Source organism: Orussus abietinus, unplaced genomic scaffold (genome assembly GCF_000612105.2).
Source record: "Orussus abietinus isolate OABI.00-Male unplaced genomic scaffold, Oabi_2.0 scaffold10, whole genome shotgun sequence".
Classification (NCBI taxonomy): domain Eukaryota; kingdom Metazoa; phylum Arthropoda; class Insecta; order Hymenoptera; family Orussidae; genus Orussus; species Orussus abietinus.
In genome coordinates this window covers 1705509-1722793 of record NW_019396009.1, presented here as the reverse complement: position 1 = coordinate 1722793, position 17285 = coordinate 1705509, and the positions used below count along the sequence as shown (strand labels likewise).

General features: G+C 49.7%; 1 protein-coding gene across 2 annotated transcripts in view; it reads left to right on the top strand.

Moving 5' to 3' along the window:
• The window catches only part of LOC105699775 (rho GTPase-activating protein 7), a 170989-nt gene that overhangs the window by 57918 nt on the left and 95786 nt on the right, over positions 1 to 17285 (top strand). For both annotated transcript variants that reach the window (XM_012425065.1, XM_012425064.1), the window contains exons 4-8: positions 3 to 177; positions 415 to 654; positions 816 to 1055; positions 1134 to 1327; positions 4081 to 4123. In XM_012425065.1, coding sequence (XP_012280488.1) covers positions 3 to 177; positions 415 to 654; positions 816 to 1055; positions 1134 to 1327; positions 4081 to 4123 — 892 coding nt within the window. The remainder of the gene's footprint in view (positions 1 to 2; positions 178 to 414; positions 655 to 815; positions 1056 to 1133; positions 1328 to 4080; positions 4124 to 17285) is intronic.

Sequence of the window (17285 nt, the reverse complement as noted above, 5' to 3'; positions counted from 1 at the left end):
AGTTGCCGATCTCGCTGCAGTCGCTATTATCCCGATTAAGGAGTGGTTCTGGATCTTGCTGCCCAAACAGTCCACCGATGGAGTCGCTTGCCTGCGCGGACATTGCAACTCAGACCTCACCTGCGATTTCTCGAAGCTCTAGTTTCACCTGGGTCAGCGACTGCGATTCGCCACGAGGTAATTATTTTTAATAAGTTGCACCCACCTTGGACTAAAAGGAACCGAAAGGACCTAAAAAGCACTAAAAGGGATTAAAGGGGACTGAAGAGAAATTGGCCAGGTTTCGTTATCACAGAAAAATTGAGGTCTCGAGTTAATTGTTTTATCCAACACCCGAGAAGACGTCCTTAACAAAGACTTTAGACCCTATCTTCGGACGGGAGGATCTCTAATGGCGCTCGCTAAACTTTACAGCGGATCTAAACCTGGACTCGCAATCTCTCCAGGATGAGAGTACTTTGGATCCAGGCTCCCCGCAGGATACGGTGGACGACGATAACAGATCGTCCTCGTCCTCGCAGGACCTTTTACAGAGCATGGACGAAATCTCGTCGGGCAGCTTGTCGCCCGATACGACCGATAGGACGTCGCCTCTGGAAAGCGGAATCGGCACGGCTAGTCCTCCAAGAAGTACCGATCGGCGTTCAGCAAAACGTGAGATTCTTATTTGAAATTCATTGCTTTTTTACCTGATTCTATGGAGAGGAAAATTAAGACCTGTAGAAACTTAAATTGTATATAATGAATCTTGTTCAGCCTAGGGTGCAGATATTTTTTATCGATGTTTCAAGTAAGGAGTAAAATGTCGATTGCAGCGACAACGTCCAACAAGTGCAACCGCAAGGAAACTTGGGAAAGGATCCGGCGACGTCCTTCGAAACTATGCTCGCGGTCGGAGAAAAATTCCCAAGACGTTTGGGTCAGACGTGAAAGTGTCCATACGCAGACCAATGATAACGATGAGCAATATTTCCGGGATGCCGTTGATAGCAGCAGCGAGTTGGATGACTCCTTGCCAAGGACCAAAGCCTGCAGGCCAACGAATCTCCCTCTAGGTTTGTGTTCCATCGTACGCATAAATTATCAATCCATAGAAATTATTCCCGTGCTAACTTCTCTTTGGTTCCTTTCAGGACTGTCCACGGCAGTCAGTAGTTCCCTGAGTTCTGGCGAGCTGCTCGAAACTCCACCACGAGCACCCTCGTCTCCATCGGCTGCAAGTCTCCAGCTGAAGACGGAACACTTGTCGACGGAGTTGGCAGGCAAAAGTAGCAGCGCCCCCCTTCTGGAGAACAACGACACCCAGAAGAGCAGCATAGAGCAGCCGGTGAGTACCCTGTAATCAACCTTTAATATCAGACCTTCCGAAATCCAGTCTGCGACATAACCTTGCGATACACCTGCCGCTTATGCAACAAAGTCCATACGTCATTAGATTCGAGCCCACCATCCCAGGATGACATCTCCCTGTCGAATCTCCAAGTGTTCAAGACGTGCATTAATCACGTGGTACCCAGGGTTTGGCATCGAGATTACCTTAGACAGATAATCCACGAGTACGTCCATTTGTCCCTCGCCGGTCGTCGCTGTTGATACAATCAGGCCTTGAAGAGGCAGAGAATCAGGAAGGCAAGAGACTTCGGGATGTCCATTTGTCAATACATCGAGGGTACCTGAACTTTTGCCAGGTTAGAGTCGGCATTCGATCTCGTATCGGTTCCCACGGTTCATCGGCGTCCGCATCACCAAGGAGCGGACATCGGAGGGACCAAGCCAGGATCGGTGGCTCTTTCAGCGGTCAATCCCATCCGAATCTTATTGTTAAGGCGGCCATTAATCACATTGGCAGACGGCGTTTGGTATCGAGATTACTCTATGCACATACTCCCGCGAGTACGGCCATTCGTCCTTGGATGGCCGCGTACTCGAGGGGACGAAGAATCGGAGTGCAAGGAGAGGATGTCCATTTGTCTCTGCCCACGTGAGGCGTGTACCGCATGGCCTTTGCAAATGCAGGTATTTGTATTTCACTCCGGTGGATCCTCGACGACGTCCCGACCATTCGGAAGTTTGATTTCGGTTCTCCATTTCGCGGTTCCTAATATAAAAGTTAAAGGGAAAGGTCCCATCGCCCAGGTCGGTCAAGAGCCCTTGTTCCGGGGAACGGTCTCGTCACCTGCGTCCATCCTTTTCGGGATCATCTCGCAGACCAGTTTGCCTTCGAAAGGTTAACACGTGCCTGTCGACAGCAACGTCCTTTGCAAGTACACGGGAAACGTGAGATATTCTCGTTTGCCGATAATATTACATGTAAAAAGCGCGAACCCCTGCTAAGCTGCACGTCGTATCCCTTGACATTAAGTAATACCCCGCTCTAACGCGCCACCTGGAACGGTGCAGAATCGATGCGGATTTTCGCCTATTTGTCAGGAAAACATATCTCAATGTCGAGGCAACGCTTGTTCCTAATAAAAGACACCTTTCTTTCCTTTTTCTTGAAGCACCCCAGGCCACTCGGTGCACTTCTTCCGCGAGACTCTTGGTACCGCTCGATCGTTTCGCGCCATCGACGGTCCAGCTCTCCACCTCGATATTCCTCTTGACCACGTCGTTAAAGGCCCGGATTTATTTTCCGTGGCTCGAAACGCGGCTCGTTTTTCACCGAGTGTGTGCCGCCCGAATTCTATAAACATTTTCAAGGCCGGCTTTGAAGCCGGTCGCGCCCTTCACGCGGGGAAACATTCTGTTTGTTTGAACTCCCGGATTCGGAAGTGGCACCTTTCGTTCCCGTTTATTCGATACTTCTAATCCTCTTCTATTTTTAAATAAATCGACTTTCCTTCCAGCAGCAGCCAAGGAAACGCTAGAATGGTTACAATTTCGCTAGGCCAACCATTTCTGCTAGAAGAGTAATCCTGGACCATTCGCTAGCTGCTCTGCGGCGCCTTTAATGGTCAAGATTCGTTCAGGTGGAGTTTCGGTTTATCTCGGTTTATTCCATTTTTGGATTCGAGGAGTTCCACCGAATCCAGCCCAGGGGTGAATTTTTGAGCTCTCTACTCTGTGGAAAATTATCAATGGCGTGCTGGAGCACATACGGTGAGTTCAGTCCGGCATGCATGGTCGACTCCTCGGGGCCGTTCGCGAACGTATCGCCAAGCTCGTACACGTAGGAACGGCCGCAAGCGATCAAAGCTACCGGACCGGCGAACCGTTCATCGGATTAATCGGTTGGCATCACCCTGCGGACCTCGAATAGCAACCCCGAGCCTAGCTTAAGCTCCATCTTTAAGCATCGGAACCACCCGAGCCTTAAAGCGTCATTTTACTTCCCCTTCGGGGAAACTTCCTAGACAGAAATTATTCCGAAGGTACTTTCAAGTACCTCCTGAAGCAGAGGTACTTTCAAGTACCTCCGATGCAAGAGGTTGCGTCTAGAATTAGAAAAATGTTCAAAGGTGTTGGTTGGTTTTTCTTTAACGCGGAAAATGTTGGAAAGTAGTGGGCGGATGTTTCATCGAGTCAGGATGGGTTTGGAAAATCCAGGAGGTGGGTAGGAATTAATTTTGATGCCGAGAGCTTTTCCCGAGGTCGAACTCGTAGGGCAGGGCGTTGGCGTCTTCAGTTTCCTGCGAAATTGGATTTTGAAACGACCTACGAAGGGTTATGCCGGCAGAGACGCCTCTTCCACTCGGAGAGTCTTCCCCAGGTCAGGTGGAGGCTTTGGATGCTAAATTCGGATCGACTGATGTGATTCTAATAAGCCGGTCGTGCCTTTCGCTTTGACAACTCGGAGGGTATTCCCACGTCGACTGTCTGCACTGCAAGTGGAGCGTCATGAAAGCACCCGGTGGGAATAATCCAATATAGCGTTACACCGATGTCGGTACTCCGGGGCCGATTCAAACAGGCCATCGTACACCGAGCCCGCTTCAAACACTCTCCAAAAATTCAATATCCTTCCTTCCATTTTTTTTTTTTTTCCTCAACGCCGATACACTTTTGGCACTCCGCCACCCTCGTTGGGTGTTTTATTCCGGATTTTGTTTGCGCTCCTAAAATTTTATTCCTGATTTTCAGATATCGCAGCAGCCGAGGTCGCAGTCCGAACGACAGCTGTCAGGTGAGCCTTGGAAAAATTGCGAAAATCGACGAAGGTTTTCTACATTTTTTTTTTGTTTTCCGCTCGTTCTTTGGTGCGTTTCCCCTGCATTTTCCCTGCAATTACGGAGCTTTCCTCGAGTAATTTCGGGCCCGTGCTCCGAGGGAACTAAAGGGCACCGTAAAGGCGAGCTCCATGGAGGTGCGTCTATACACGTAAACGTGTACGCACCTACCGACATAGGTACAAGTATTGACCCTGCCCTCGGCGGTGAACTCGATGCGCGGAATTGAATCCGCGCGCGGAATCCCCCGACCGCGTTGCGGCCCGTCAATAATTAATTTAACTTTCACGGCCGCTTCAGCTACATGCCGCTACAGCTTGCAGGACGCCGTCTCTTGTCCCGTGAATCCGCGGGATTCCGCATCCGCGCGTCCTCCGGCATCCGTAATCCGCACCTACACATTCGAAAACCATGCTCGAGTCAAGGGCAGCCCTAACAAAATCCGCGGAAAGGGTAATAAAGAAAGGGGAAAAATAAAAGGGTACCCCGCCTCTCGTGCAATTCCCGGCGGAAGAAACGCGACCTTTCGAAATTCCGCCCCGGGGGGAAATTCTTCCCGCCGCGATTTTCATACTTTCATCAAGAGGATATTAAAACCTGTCAGTTTGAAATCCCTCGAGCCGTAATAAGCGATCCGATACCGACGTCATTATCCGCCGGAAACGCGGAATCTCGGGGAGTAGAAGGGTCACGCGAGAGCCACGCGGAGCGTTCGCGAGGGACCCCACGTGGGTAATTACGGGGTAAAAAGTGAGGTTTATTAATTCCGCAAAAGGTTGCGGGAGTACGGACCCTCGTTTGCGCCCGAGCAAAGGTTGCGTCGTATTTATAATCCGAGTTCGGAGGTGCGTGGGCGATTCCCAGGCGCGGATTTAAAAGCCGCTGAGAGCTGCTCTCGACGGGTCCGCAGATCGTTCGATTCACTCGCGACAAGCTCATTATGCATTTCGCGAACCGATTATCGGCCGGCCCGCAGGAATGCCCGCGGTTCCGCGCGGAATTTTCCGCTCGCTTTTTTCCATCTCACCCCCTCCGGACGTTTCGGTCCTGTAATGGCTTTGGAAAATAACCAACCCCCCGATTCGCCGGTGGAAACCTTTTCTCCTTCCCGCGGCGCGCGCCTCTTGTTGCGGCAAATTAATTTCTCCTCGTAACTGCGTCGGTGTGCACGGCTAACTGCATTTCTGCTCCGGGGAAATTTCGCCCTTGCTCCCGGGAAGAGCCCCTAGCACGGCACTTTGCCGCAGGTGCGCCATTTTTTATACGTAAAAGCGTTTCCTCCCCGGCCCGACCGAATCGAAGGCCATTGGATTCATTTGATGCAGTTGCAACCAATTTATGTCCCCTGAAATTCGGTGGTGGACGCTCAAACTTCATGCCTCGGATGCACGTTTATTTGGGATTTTGGACGTTCCTGTCATTCCCCGGGGAGGTTCCTCTATGTACCAGACGTGTTATCGAAAGATATCCGTGATGTCGATGCTCCTTTTTCATGAGAAACTTTTTATCGTGAACTTTTTAAATCGACTTTTCCCGAGCTCGTCCCGCGGTGGGGCGCATATCTGCGGTTTTATTTCGAGAATCGCGACAATTTTTAGATTCGGATTCTCATCCTTGACCTGGAAGAACGCGACACGTCGGGCCGGAAGAATCGGAAAGCGTGGGCTTGCCTCTCCTCCGATTCCAAAGTGGTCCGGGAACGATCGCGAACGTAATCGGGAATATCGTAAATCGCTCCGCTCGCGATTATTCGAACTCGCTGACGCAGTTCTTCTCGGCCCTGGGGACAGTTGGCTTCGGGAAAGCATCGGCTGCGTACACGTATTTTATTAATAACTGCACTCGACTCGTTTTCGACTCTCCGAGGATGTTTCCGAGCGAGATTGCCTTTCGCCGAGTCACCATCGCGGAAACCGCGAGGCTCGATCCTTGATTCCAGGATCAATTTTAACGTCAGTGTTTAACAGTCAATTTTAACGTCAAAACATCCCCTGGAAACTTCTGCGACTTGAGATTCCGAAAATTTCCCCCGGATCGTCCTGTCCGATTTTCCTTCAAAAATTGGCACATTCGCGGAAACGCTCGCTGAATCGTTCTCCGGGGTGGATTTTCAATTTTTTCCTGTGCTTAATTTGTTTTTTATTTTTTATTTATTTGTTTCTCCCCTTCGTAGAGAATGCTGCATCCCGTATAACGAATAGCTCTCGCGAGAATGGACGACGAGTGGGGAAACAATGGCACGAGTCGACGTTAACGCGCGACATCGCGAGAGTAATCTCCACCGAGGAAACTGGAGCGGCACGCCGTTCTGGAGCCGGGGATTCCTATCGGAGCGGTTACGGGCGAACGTATCGATAATCGATCGGTCTTTGATGGATTCTTGAATTCCGTTGTCCTTTGTCTCGCGCGCGCTCGCTAAAACGTAGCTTTTCTCGCTTCCCTCACTTTTCCGATATTCCCCAGTTCGAGAGCCTTTCATTCGCCGGCATTTTGCGTGGATCTCGAAACTAACTTTTGAAAACCTCAACGCGGGATGAATATCCAAAGATAGGCACGAAAAAAGTCGGGCTCGAAAATTTTTGGAAAAAATCCAGGAGGTGGATAAATCCCTCCGAGATTTTTCAACGAGCCAATAGGCGCCTCTTGCAACAAATGTACATCTGATTTATTCATCGACAAACGCTTTCGCGATCCCTCTACGGTGTAGCCGGTAATACGAAGCATCTGCCAATTTGTTAGTCACTGTGCATACACGGACCTCGACTCGTTTTCGGCGCATTATTCACGAGGCAGGGTTTACCGTCGAATCGATCCGCGGCAAACGGCGTATAAAAATAACCCCCGAAAAAAAGCTTCCGTTCGCCATTCGCGAAATTTCGGGTATTTCGGGGCTGAATCGCCGCACCGACACCTGACACGAGCCACGCGTAGAGGCCTACTCTCTCCTGGCGCCCTCTATTTTTGGGGGTTTTTGACACTTTCTCGGTTTATGCGATTTTCCCCGTTTTTTCCGATACTCGGGGAGGAAGTGCATTCGGAGGAGGAAGTGCATTTTCGCGGATGCACCCGAGTGCAACGCCTGGCGGGTGGGTAGTCTCGAAGAAGTGGCGGGCGAAGGGCGGCGCCTGCGTCGCGGCGTTCCGCGCCGGATCCGCGGCGGATCCGCGCCTGCCCCGGGTCCGCTCCGCAGAGCCGGCCGCGTCTGCGGCCGCAGCCGCAGCCGCAGCCGTCGTCGCTATCACGGCCAGCGCTGGCGTCAGCAGGCGTCAGGCCGCAGTTTACAAGCGGCGGCCACGCGACTCGCGCGACTCGCGAGGGAGTCTGCTGACGGTTCGTCGGTGACGGCTGACTGGACCGCCTCGGACTGCTTAGGACTACTTCGGACTACTTTGGACCGCTTCGGACCTCCTCGCACCTCCTCGCACCAGTTCGAAATCGGGACTCGCGCGGGAACTTCTCGATACCCTCGAGTCTCCACGCCGTGCCGGACGGATAGTGGAGGGACTTCAAGTGGTTTGTACCCGTTCCGGACGAGTTCCTAACCGTTCGCTAAAGTTTGTGATTTCTTCCGCAAACTGGGGCCGAGTGTCTCTTCGCGGAGATTTTCTCGTTTTAGAGGATGGCGCAGTCAGGAGGAGGAAGGGTAATAGGGTTCTGGGCCTTCGGGGTAGTCTTCAGGGTTCTCTTCGAGGTGCTTTTCAAGGTGTTCTTCGTTGTTGTTTTCAAGGTGTTCTTCGTTGTGGTTTTCGGGGTTTCCTCCTCGTTGTTCCTTGGGTCGTAGTCCTGCGGCTAACAAGGATTTTTTTTATTTTCTTTGGCCATTCCTCCGAGGTGTAGATTAAGATTTGAGGGGACTTCTTCGTCATCGACGTCAACAGCTGACGTCGTCCTTGCGATAGCAGCTTCGGTGACTCGGTCAACGTCAGGCAAGACGATTAAAGAGCCATCAGGGAAACTTTAGAAAATTTATGGAACTGTGGAAAGAGCGGTAGGACGCTTCGTTGACGGCGTCTGTCGGTACGGGACGGATTTGTCAAGTCATGAACCAGAGATCAAACGCGGCTGGCTGGGATAGATAAACGGGAGTTTGTTTGCACCCGGTGTATCCACGTGCCTCTTCGCATAGCAAACTTCGGGAACGACCCGCGGCTCGGGAAACGGAGGTTCCGTCACGTTTCTACCGTATCTTCCTCAACTGACAAATGAAAATACGTTCTCGCCGCTTCCACGCGCGCATCGCCCGACTTTGAAAAACGTGTCGACGAGGTTCCAGGGGTCTCACCTACTTGTCAGGTGGCAAGAAAATTCCTCGAACTACGCGATCAATTTTTGGCGATCAAGGATCAATCGATTTCCTTCGATTTTATGATCAATCCGCCGACCGCGAAAATCGGTCTGGGGGAAATGGCGGCGTTCTTCGAAGTTCTCGGATATTTCGGGAATGCCAAAAATGGGTCTCGGTGATTTTCCCGTATTTTCGGATTATCGCCATACGACTCTTCCAATTAGTCCCCCTATCGGCGATTTTTTTTAGGCCATATTTCAATTAAGGGCGCCGTTTTGACGCCTGCTCTTCAGGTTCGATTTTGCCCTCGCGGATGGTGCACTTTCCGCGCTCGCACTGTTAATCGACGATTTTTCGCGTTTACGGACGGATAATGGGAGGTGCGTTAATCATCTCGTACTCCTCTCCTAATCAGCGAGGTTTAATGAAACCGGGATTTCGCCTTGGCGATCGCGAGGTGTGCTCGTTAGCGAAACGGCGAGCGCGCCTTCCCTCTCGGGCTCGATCGAGCGGAATCTCGCTGCCAAACTAATTAACGGATCTGCCAGGCGAAATGGCGAAAGATGCGTAGGACGTCGCAACTTTCAGGCGAGATTTTAATCTGTTTTCACGCCGTCCAACGTAGAAATTGTACCGTGGAAAAGAAATAGGAGAAATCTTGGGAAGCCCAAAAATCCAAGCCCTGGTCTACCGCGACAATCGAGGAAAATGCTTGATTTTCGGGGGGAATGCGACAAAATGCCGGAGATAATTCGGCCAAACTAATTAACGGGTCTGCCTGGGAAAGGACCCAGGACATCGCGAAAATATAGTAGAAGTCCCGGAAAACGCAAAAATCCAAGCCCTGGTCTTCCGCGACAATCAAGGAAGATGCTTGATTTTCGGGGTGAGTGGGACAGAATGCCCAGGATAATCCGGACCCTATCACGGGTTAACAATGTTTCCGACGACCAATACCGCCGATTACGCGACGTATTAACCAAGTGACCTAGATACACCATGCATGGGAATAGAAATAGAATTACTCCAAACTCCCAGTAGATTGCGGGGAAATTTCCAGAAGAGCTCGATTCGCAGATTCAAATATCCTGTGAATTAATCCTGAAAGTACCTCCACCTCCATCTTTTGTATTCTGCATTGTACGTAGTACTGGCATTTTCCTAAATTCCACTGGATTTCCTCCGCACCTCCCAGTACCTCGAAATTCCTAATGGGAGGTCGAGTTCCAAGGCCTTTCACCAGAAACGCATTTGGCCCCCGGAAAAATCTTTCGAAATTCTTGACGTCATTAGCTGGCGTTGCCTTTCAAAACTTTTCCAGACGTGGAGCGATCATTTTTCCCGCTCTGCGTAAATTAGATTCGGGTCGAAAGCGAGTTCGAAATTCAAAGACTCTGGATTCCAGGTGACACTTTTTCGTTCTTATCGGGTAAAGGGAGGTCAGGCTGTTTTGGGCTTTATTCGGCGCAGACCCCCCGCGGATTCTCTCTTTGTTGCAGTTCGACACCTTGTTAACGTGGCGCATTAAAGGGACGCAAACGCAACGCAACGCGACGCGTTTCACGCACGTGCGACGGCTGTCAACACGCGTTACTCGCGCTATCGAGCTTGTCAAAGGCCCGAGACCGATACCTCGAAGCGGGACGACAAGCGATTTGTCGCGTTTATCATTTTTTCCTTTTATTTCTCCCCCGCCCACGGGGGATATCTGCTTATCGCGGTCGCGCTTTTCTCACGGGCGGGATTTTTTAACGAGTTTTCCCCCGCCTCCCCACTCGCTCCTTCCACCCCGCGACCCTCTTACTCGTGCTTTAACTTTATAAATATCGAATATCGCTGCCCTGGGCTCTCTCGAGTTTCGCGAAAGCTCGCGATCGCGCGATTCTTGAGCTTCCCCGCGGGCTGTGAGGATCCAGGGAGAAATAATTCGGATAATTCTCCCGGAGGGAAATTAATTTCGCCGTAAACGTCCGCCCGAAGTCGTGCAATTTAACCGGATTTTTTGGTGTTATTTTCCTTTAATGGAGTTTGTATTAAAAATCCACGGATAATCTCGACGGAGGTACTTCTTTTTTTTCTTTTTTTTTTTCTTAAGCTGGGACAACTTCGACATTTAACTTCTTCGGCATACAATCTCTCGCTTCGTATCCGGCTCCAGTCTTCTTATTCTTACGTTTTCCGTACTACTTTCCAACTTGCTACACCCTGGGCGAACCGTATGCGCCCAAGGCCACTTGTATCATGGAAATATAATGGAGATTTTAACAAAGATTGTGCGCGCACGTGTTTGGCGCGTCCTGGAAACGCTAATTTTTTTCCGCCTTGACCTGGTAAAGTTAATTAGAAATAGCCGGGGAGCATACGATTTGCGAAACGGACCCTCGGTAGTGGACACGAAATCTCGCTTCGAAGGCGACATATATAATTTTTCCGAATTTTGTGCAGTTGTCATTCCCGTATGAAAAGTACCTAGGAAAAGGCTCCACCTTTCTGTCATATATTTTTGGTTAGGAAGAGACATTCTTTCTTTTATTAATATATTTATTTCCCCGGGTTCATAAGCGCCCGGAATGTTACTCGAAGCGTCGAGTGTCTCTAGGTACACGCGCAACTCGGCGTTTACTCTCGCGATAAATTCCTTTATGAGTTTAATACCGCGAGGGCGGCCCGGGGTGGAAAGTTAGAGTCGAATGGAGTACACCTCAAGAAAGGTGTGCTCGATCGAAAGCTCGACTTCCAGCAAGTCTGAGAGGCAAACTTGAACGAACTCCCGATGGGCCGCCAAATCGAGGGTGGGTGTTGCGCTTTATTAATCAAGGATGGACGGAAGCCTCGATTAATGTTCGATAACATTTAAAGGTCAGCTCGATTATCAGACTCCGGGAAAATTGACGCAAGGCCGACGACTTAGACGTCGAGGATCGAGGCTCGAACTCCGAAACTTTACCCCTTGACATCCTGATCAACCGACACTCCTGCGGATTCCAAAATGGCGAAAAGTCATGCATCATTTTCCGATAACCCTCATTTCCCCGATTAGAATGGCGTTCCGGATTCGCCATTTATTCCCGTGCCTTTGAGCAGCCTCGAGGAATTCCTATTGACCTACGTCGGGATTATCGATTATCGCTATCAGTCCCCGTTATCGAGTATCCATAGTCACTTTGATTACGTCAATCGATCGCCTCCTGGCACTACCGATCGATACAGAGTCTTGGAATCAATGGTCTAGGAATCGGTGCCAGGTGCTCAAGCATCGGATGGCATTAAGAAACTATGCCGATCCGGAGCTGATCGATCGGATGGCATCGACATATCGACCGGTTTGATAGAGCATTGATCGGATCATTAGGCGCTTCTCTTACATCGCGTTGCGTTTTACACTTAGATCGCTGATCCGTAGAAAGGTGTCGGCCTGGACAATCGCGGGAATGCTCACACCTCATCGACGTCCAGTCGAAGCGCGTTAAGTAGATGCTTATCAACAATCGCCGAGTAACACTATCGAACAGGGATTTCCCGCTAATCGATGATCGATCGCAGATCTATAAACTACCCGACGGAGCGCAGCGCAAGATTTCATTTAGCCGCCTCCTCTTACATAGAATTCCGTAAAAATGATTACCAAAAAAAAAAAGAAGAAGAAAATGGATACGAAGAGATCACGAGAAACGTCCGGAATTTTCACGGGTAAAGGAATACTCGATATTTCCCGCGAGCGGAGTACTTCCCCTGAATAGATAGCGTGGCGGATGTTTAGCGGAAAATATCGGCGGGATATAAAATGGGGGGCTTTATTTCATCTTTTTTTTTTATTTTTTATGATTTTGCTTCCTTTTCAAAGAGAGCTCAATTTCCGCCGACTTGCCTCGCGGACGGCAGCTGCCCGATGGACGGTCTTTCGAATCGCGCGCTCGCTTTGTTAACGCGCAATTAACGAGACTCCCCTTTGACGCAGGTGAGCGCTCACCTACGGTAATTTACAGGCGGCAGGAGTCATGAGAAGGCACTCGGAAGCGGAGTTGTCAGGCTTGTCGTATTGGGAACCGTCAGGGGCAGATAATTGCTCACTTCCCAGTGGAGGTAATCACTTCTGGACTCTCCGACATGGCGAGTTCAGGACCACGAGAGTTTCGGGATTTTCGGACTGACAACCTTCTCGAACCTCACTAATTCCCTATATAATCAGTGTCAGAGTTGCTCGAGTCGATTTCAATAGGTCTACAAATTTTTCTCTTTTTTTTTACACCGATTTAAGGTCGGGACCTCCTTTTGCTCCTACTTAATTGCGGACGTAGGGCACCGTGAAATTGGGAGGAAACGAGGAACATCCGGGAGCGTGAAATTCAACTCTTGAAACTGGAAATAACTAGGATGCCCTTTTCGCCGATTACTTTGGTACATGGAGTATAACGCGATGAACGGAGAAATTGTGGGACTGTACCGACGACCCCGGAACCTCATCTGCATAAAAATGGGGATCTTACTCCCTGATGCTGCTGTAAAAAAATTCAATGCACCCTGAAGAGGTGCTTCTACAAGGTTAGAGGTAACCATTAGATAACGCATCTCGAGTAACATCCAAATTTCGCTGTTTCGTTCTATTTGGCGGAAAGTAATCTTCCTGAAACCGCGCTGGGTGTGGGGTCGCTCCCTAGTTGGGGATGTCGGGTGGATTTTTTTTTATTTGACCTAAATCTTCAAATTTGTCAATTAATTGTGGAATGTCCAGATCAGTGGCTTTGTTTCGGCTTCTTTTTCCCTTTTAATCGATTTTCCGGAAGAAGGTCGCGTTTTCCGCGGACTTTCATTCTCAGTCCTGTCGACCCTGTCGAGTCGCGAACCTGACCCTGTCTTTCCTTGCACGCACCGCGTTATTGTTGAAATTGTTGAAATTGTTAAAATTGCAAAATTGCCACGCGAAAGGGTAAATAACCGCAGAGCTTTTTTTGCCATCGGCGCTAAGAAAAGAATCTCATTTCCCAGCCGACCGGAGGAGACGTTTCTTTCTCATGGGGCGACTCGCAATTTCGATTAATTTCGAGCCAAGCCCCGAGAAATTCGTCGGGCCCTCTGCGAGGAACGACTACGAGCGTTTTCAAGCATTTTCGAGCATTTCCAAGCGTTTTCAAGCTTCTCCGAGCGAGTTGTCAAGTGCCGCTTCCGCCCTTCGCTCTGTTCCTTCAGACCTTTTCACAAAGGGGTTGATCCGGAAACAAAGGGAGCTCTCGGTGCTTCCTTATTTTTCCTCGGAGCTTATTAAAGAGGCCTCATAGAATTATAAGGGCGCCGATCCTCTCGAATTCGGTGGAAAAGGTGAATTATTTTTTTATGGTGCGGTAGGGGATAATTTCCTTCCGGCGTAAATTCGATCATTTTGGGGTAGATCATTCTTGTGGTGGATGAAATCGAGACAAATCAAATCCAAGCTCTCGGATATTGCGCTTTCATGCAACTTAGAGACGGCTGCTTTCAGCATTCGTTTCCACCCTTCGCTCCCTGAGGGATGGAGCTTCCTGAACATGAAAGTAAAGGGAGTTTCCCTTGTTCCCCGGATTTCTGCCAGTGAAGAGGATCAGGGGGAAGGAGCCCGACTTGCCGCGATCTCCTTTCAGGAATTTATTTCAATTGGATTCGCGCAGTCGTGCTCTCGGCAAAAAGAAACACCGCAAAGAGAGGCAGGTGGAGGGTAGTTAGTATATAAATGAAATTCCAGGAAAATGGGAATAATTGCGGGATGAAGTGGCATATTAAGAGAAAGATAAAAGGAATCTCGGGGCCCCCGATAACAGCGGTGAGAGGTTCATTAGGATTAACGACGCGTCGTTGGAACGAGGTAGAAAGTTACGTGGGCACTTTGTTACAATGGAGCCAAGACCGATGAAGGACGAGGAGTAAGGACAGAAATATCGACACCGGTAATGAGCTCCTAATACGTCACTGGACGTGTCATGCAGATGTAACATTGATCGAGTGTCCCTTTCGCCCCACCTGCGATGATCATTGATCCAACAAACGCAATGCTCAATCATTCAACGATCCCTAATTTAAATATCTCCTCGACCTCTTCGCAAACAGACTCAGAAATTTTGCAAATATCTCCGAAAATGGGAATACAAAAATATCTTCGAGTTCCGTTTCTTCGTCCTTTTCAGGAGTCGTTGCACTTCGCTCGAGAAGAAGGAAAGATCCTTGAACTTGCCCGTGTCCTTCGTTTAGGATCTCGAAGGGGACCTGAACAAATTCCCGCAAATTCGCCATCCTCGCAGGGCCTCTCGATAATTATCGATATTTACTCGCGGCCGCGCCCGCGATGTGCGAATTTCTCAATGTTTACCGACTACCGATGGTTAACGCCGAGTTGTTCAGCTGGTTAATTCGCTGGTTAGTCGGGGTATGAGAGAAGAGATAAAGCCGTAATTTGCCTTTGATGTGGTGTTGGAGCTCGTCAGCTGTTAAATTTTTTACCTGGAGGAGTCACAAATCGAAAAGAAATGGATCGCTATCACGAGACGTCCTTTTTCCCCCAGTCATATCGGATGTAGTCGATTTAAAAATACGCCCTGAATTGTCATCTTCAGGGTCTGAGATTCGAAAAATCCTGGATCTCGTTCCGTTTTTCTAATTTAGGACGGAATTCGGGAATTTAGAGACGCGCGAGGTTCTCGGTGGGTTTCGGGCCCGAAACTGTGCTTATCTCATGGGCTTTGGTAATTTCGACGGACTTAGCCGTACACATGCTAATTACTCGATCATCCATTCTCGCCTCCCGTGATCGCGGATAATTTATTCCCGGAGTTCCTCGTTGCGCGATGTGCCAAACTGCTTCGTGGTGATAACGATAAAGTTCGCATTTGGGTCAGTACATGGGGTGTCCGCGTGTGTGCCTCTCGGCTCGATTTCTGTGCTTACAATTAGTGAAAGTTAAATCGCATCGATACGAGAATGTTTGCGCCCACTCGGACAAGCATTTCGTTAAACGACTCGCGATCGCCATTCGACCTGTAAGTGCCTTTTGCGGCGCGTTAAACGCCGCCTACTCGTGACCGTAGACCTCGATGCTCGTATCGATAGAGGCCTGAAACAATTGCTCGACATGGATTTCCAATGAATCTTTCGAGGGGAAAATAAGCGAGCCAGGAGAAAGCGAAAAGACGCTTCGAAAATAAATATCCAACGCTTCTGAATTTCTAACATTTCTTCAATTCCGATCCACGTCGAGAGGTCATTCTTCGGGTAATTCATGCACACCCTGAAGAGGCAGGAACCGCTTTCCCGGTGCTTCTCGCCTCTGACCCGGGTCTGAAAAATCCCGACCTGTACAGCTATCCGACTGGTCGTCTGCGAAAGAAATTGAGGAAGTCTCCGTTTCCGACGAGATTCACTCGAGCCTGCCTCTTCGGATCTCTCCGCAACAATGTGCGAGCCCGGAGCTGCCAACACCTCTGCCGAGAAAGTTGGGCCGATTTGCATGAACAAATGGTCGTTTTAATTCCTTTGTGAGCCTACAGTGTGTACGGTTAACGAGCCTGCTCGATACGTGCACATGGTCGCGGCTTACCGTTCGCGTTGGTGACTTCGATGCCGGGGTTACTCTTTTCCGACCGCGCGGCGGCCATTTTGGTTCACGCAGCGTCTTCGACGCGTCCTTTGGAGATAAAAAATCCTGCCGATCAAAATAATCCGTTCCACCGATATCGTCCCTCGTTTCGATTCCTCGTAAAAATCTCGCATATCGGTATCTCTGTCGCTTGTTTAGGTATTCTTCCGTAATTAGATTTTCCTCTTATTCGTAAATAATCTCCGCCATTTTAAGTTCGCCTAAATGCCAAGACGTCTTTTCCGGGGTCTCGAGTTATAGCCTCGAACTCGAAATATCATTACGGAACGCGTGCAATTATTAATTCCGGAGTGTCGAGCAAAGTGCAGGATCCTTGTCTGGCGAGTCGATATCATCTTGTGTATGGCGCCTATGTCTGCTATCCGCGGATCATTTTTCCCGGGGCCTCGGCCTCTCTCCTATGGTGCTTTATGGTAATCACCGACCAACGCGAGTACACATCGCGGAGGCTCGTAAAAGTAGAATGTATATCGGGGCCCCATTTGATGGCATTCGACGACGTCGGAAGTCACCGTTAGCACAAAGTTAATAGTCCGGACCGGCCGTGTCGAGTCATGCTAATAATTCAGGATAATCATTCCCGTATATCACCGCATCTAGTGCCCCGTGCGTTTATGAAGAACAATGCTCATAAAACCACGGTGTCACGCCGGTATGGATATTGCCGCGTAATTTTCTCGTTACGGCCCGGGGAAAATCGCGGCCCCCGTCGATAGAAATATCCCAGGTAGATCCGACGTTATTCATCGGGTTCGTCATACTTGATGCAATTACCGGTGGCATGGGAAGCAAAGAGGGGACTGCGCGACGACCATGAAGAAAGCCACCTCGCGAGTTAATGGGTTACCTTCGAGTAAGCCTTATTATCGGAAACTTTCACTGGTGACAATTAAAAGTTTCCGCCTCGTCGGAGATCTTTCGACCCGTGGTAAATCTCACTTTTATGGCGTCGCTCGCGGGTTTTCGAGTGCTCCTTTTTCTTCTTTCCGGATATTTTATCGATTCTCAGGGAACAGTATTTGGTTTCTTTTGTCACGGGGACGATTTACCTCCTCTCTTCGGATCTTGTCACCGGAGACGGGGAAGACGAGGACGCCTATCCTCGTCTCCCACGTATTTTTTCCTGCGGTCGCGCAGAGCTACCATGCGGGAAACCACAGGATGACAACGTGTAGTAGCACTTGACATTTCGAAGTCATCAGACGTAGAAACG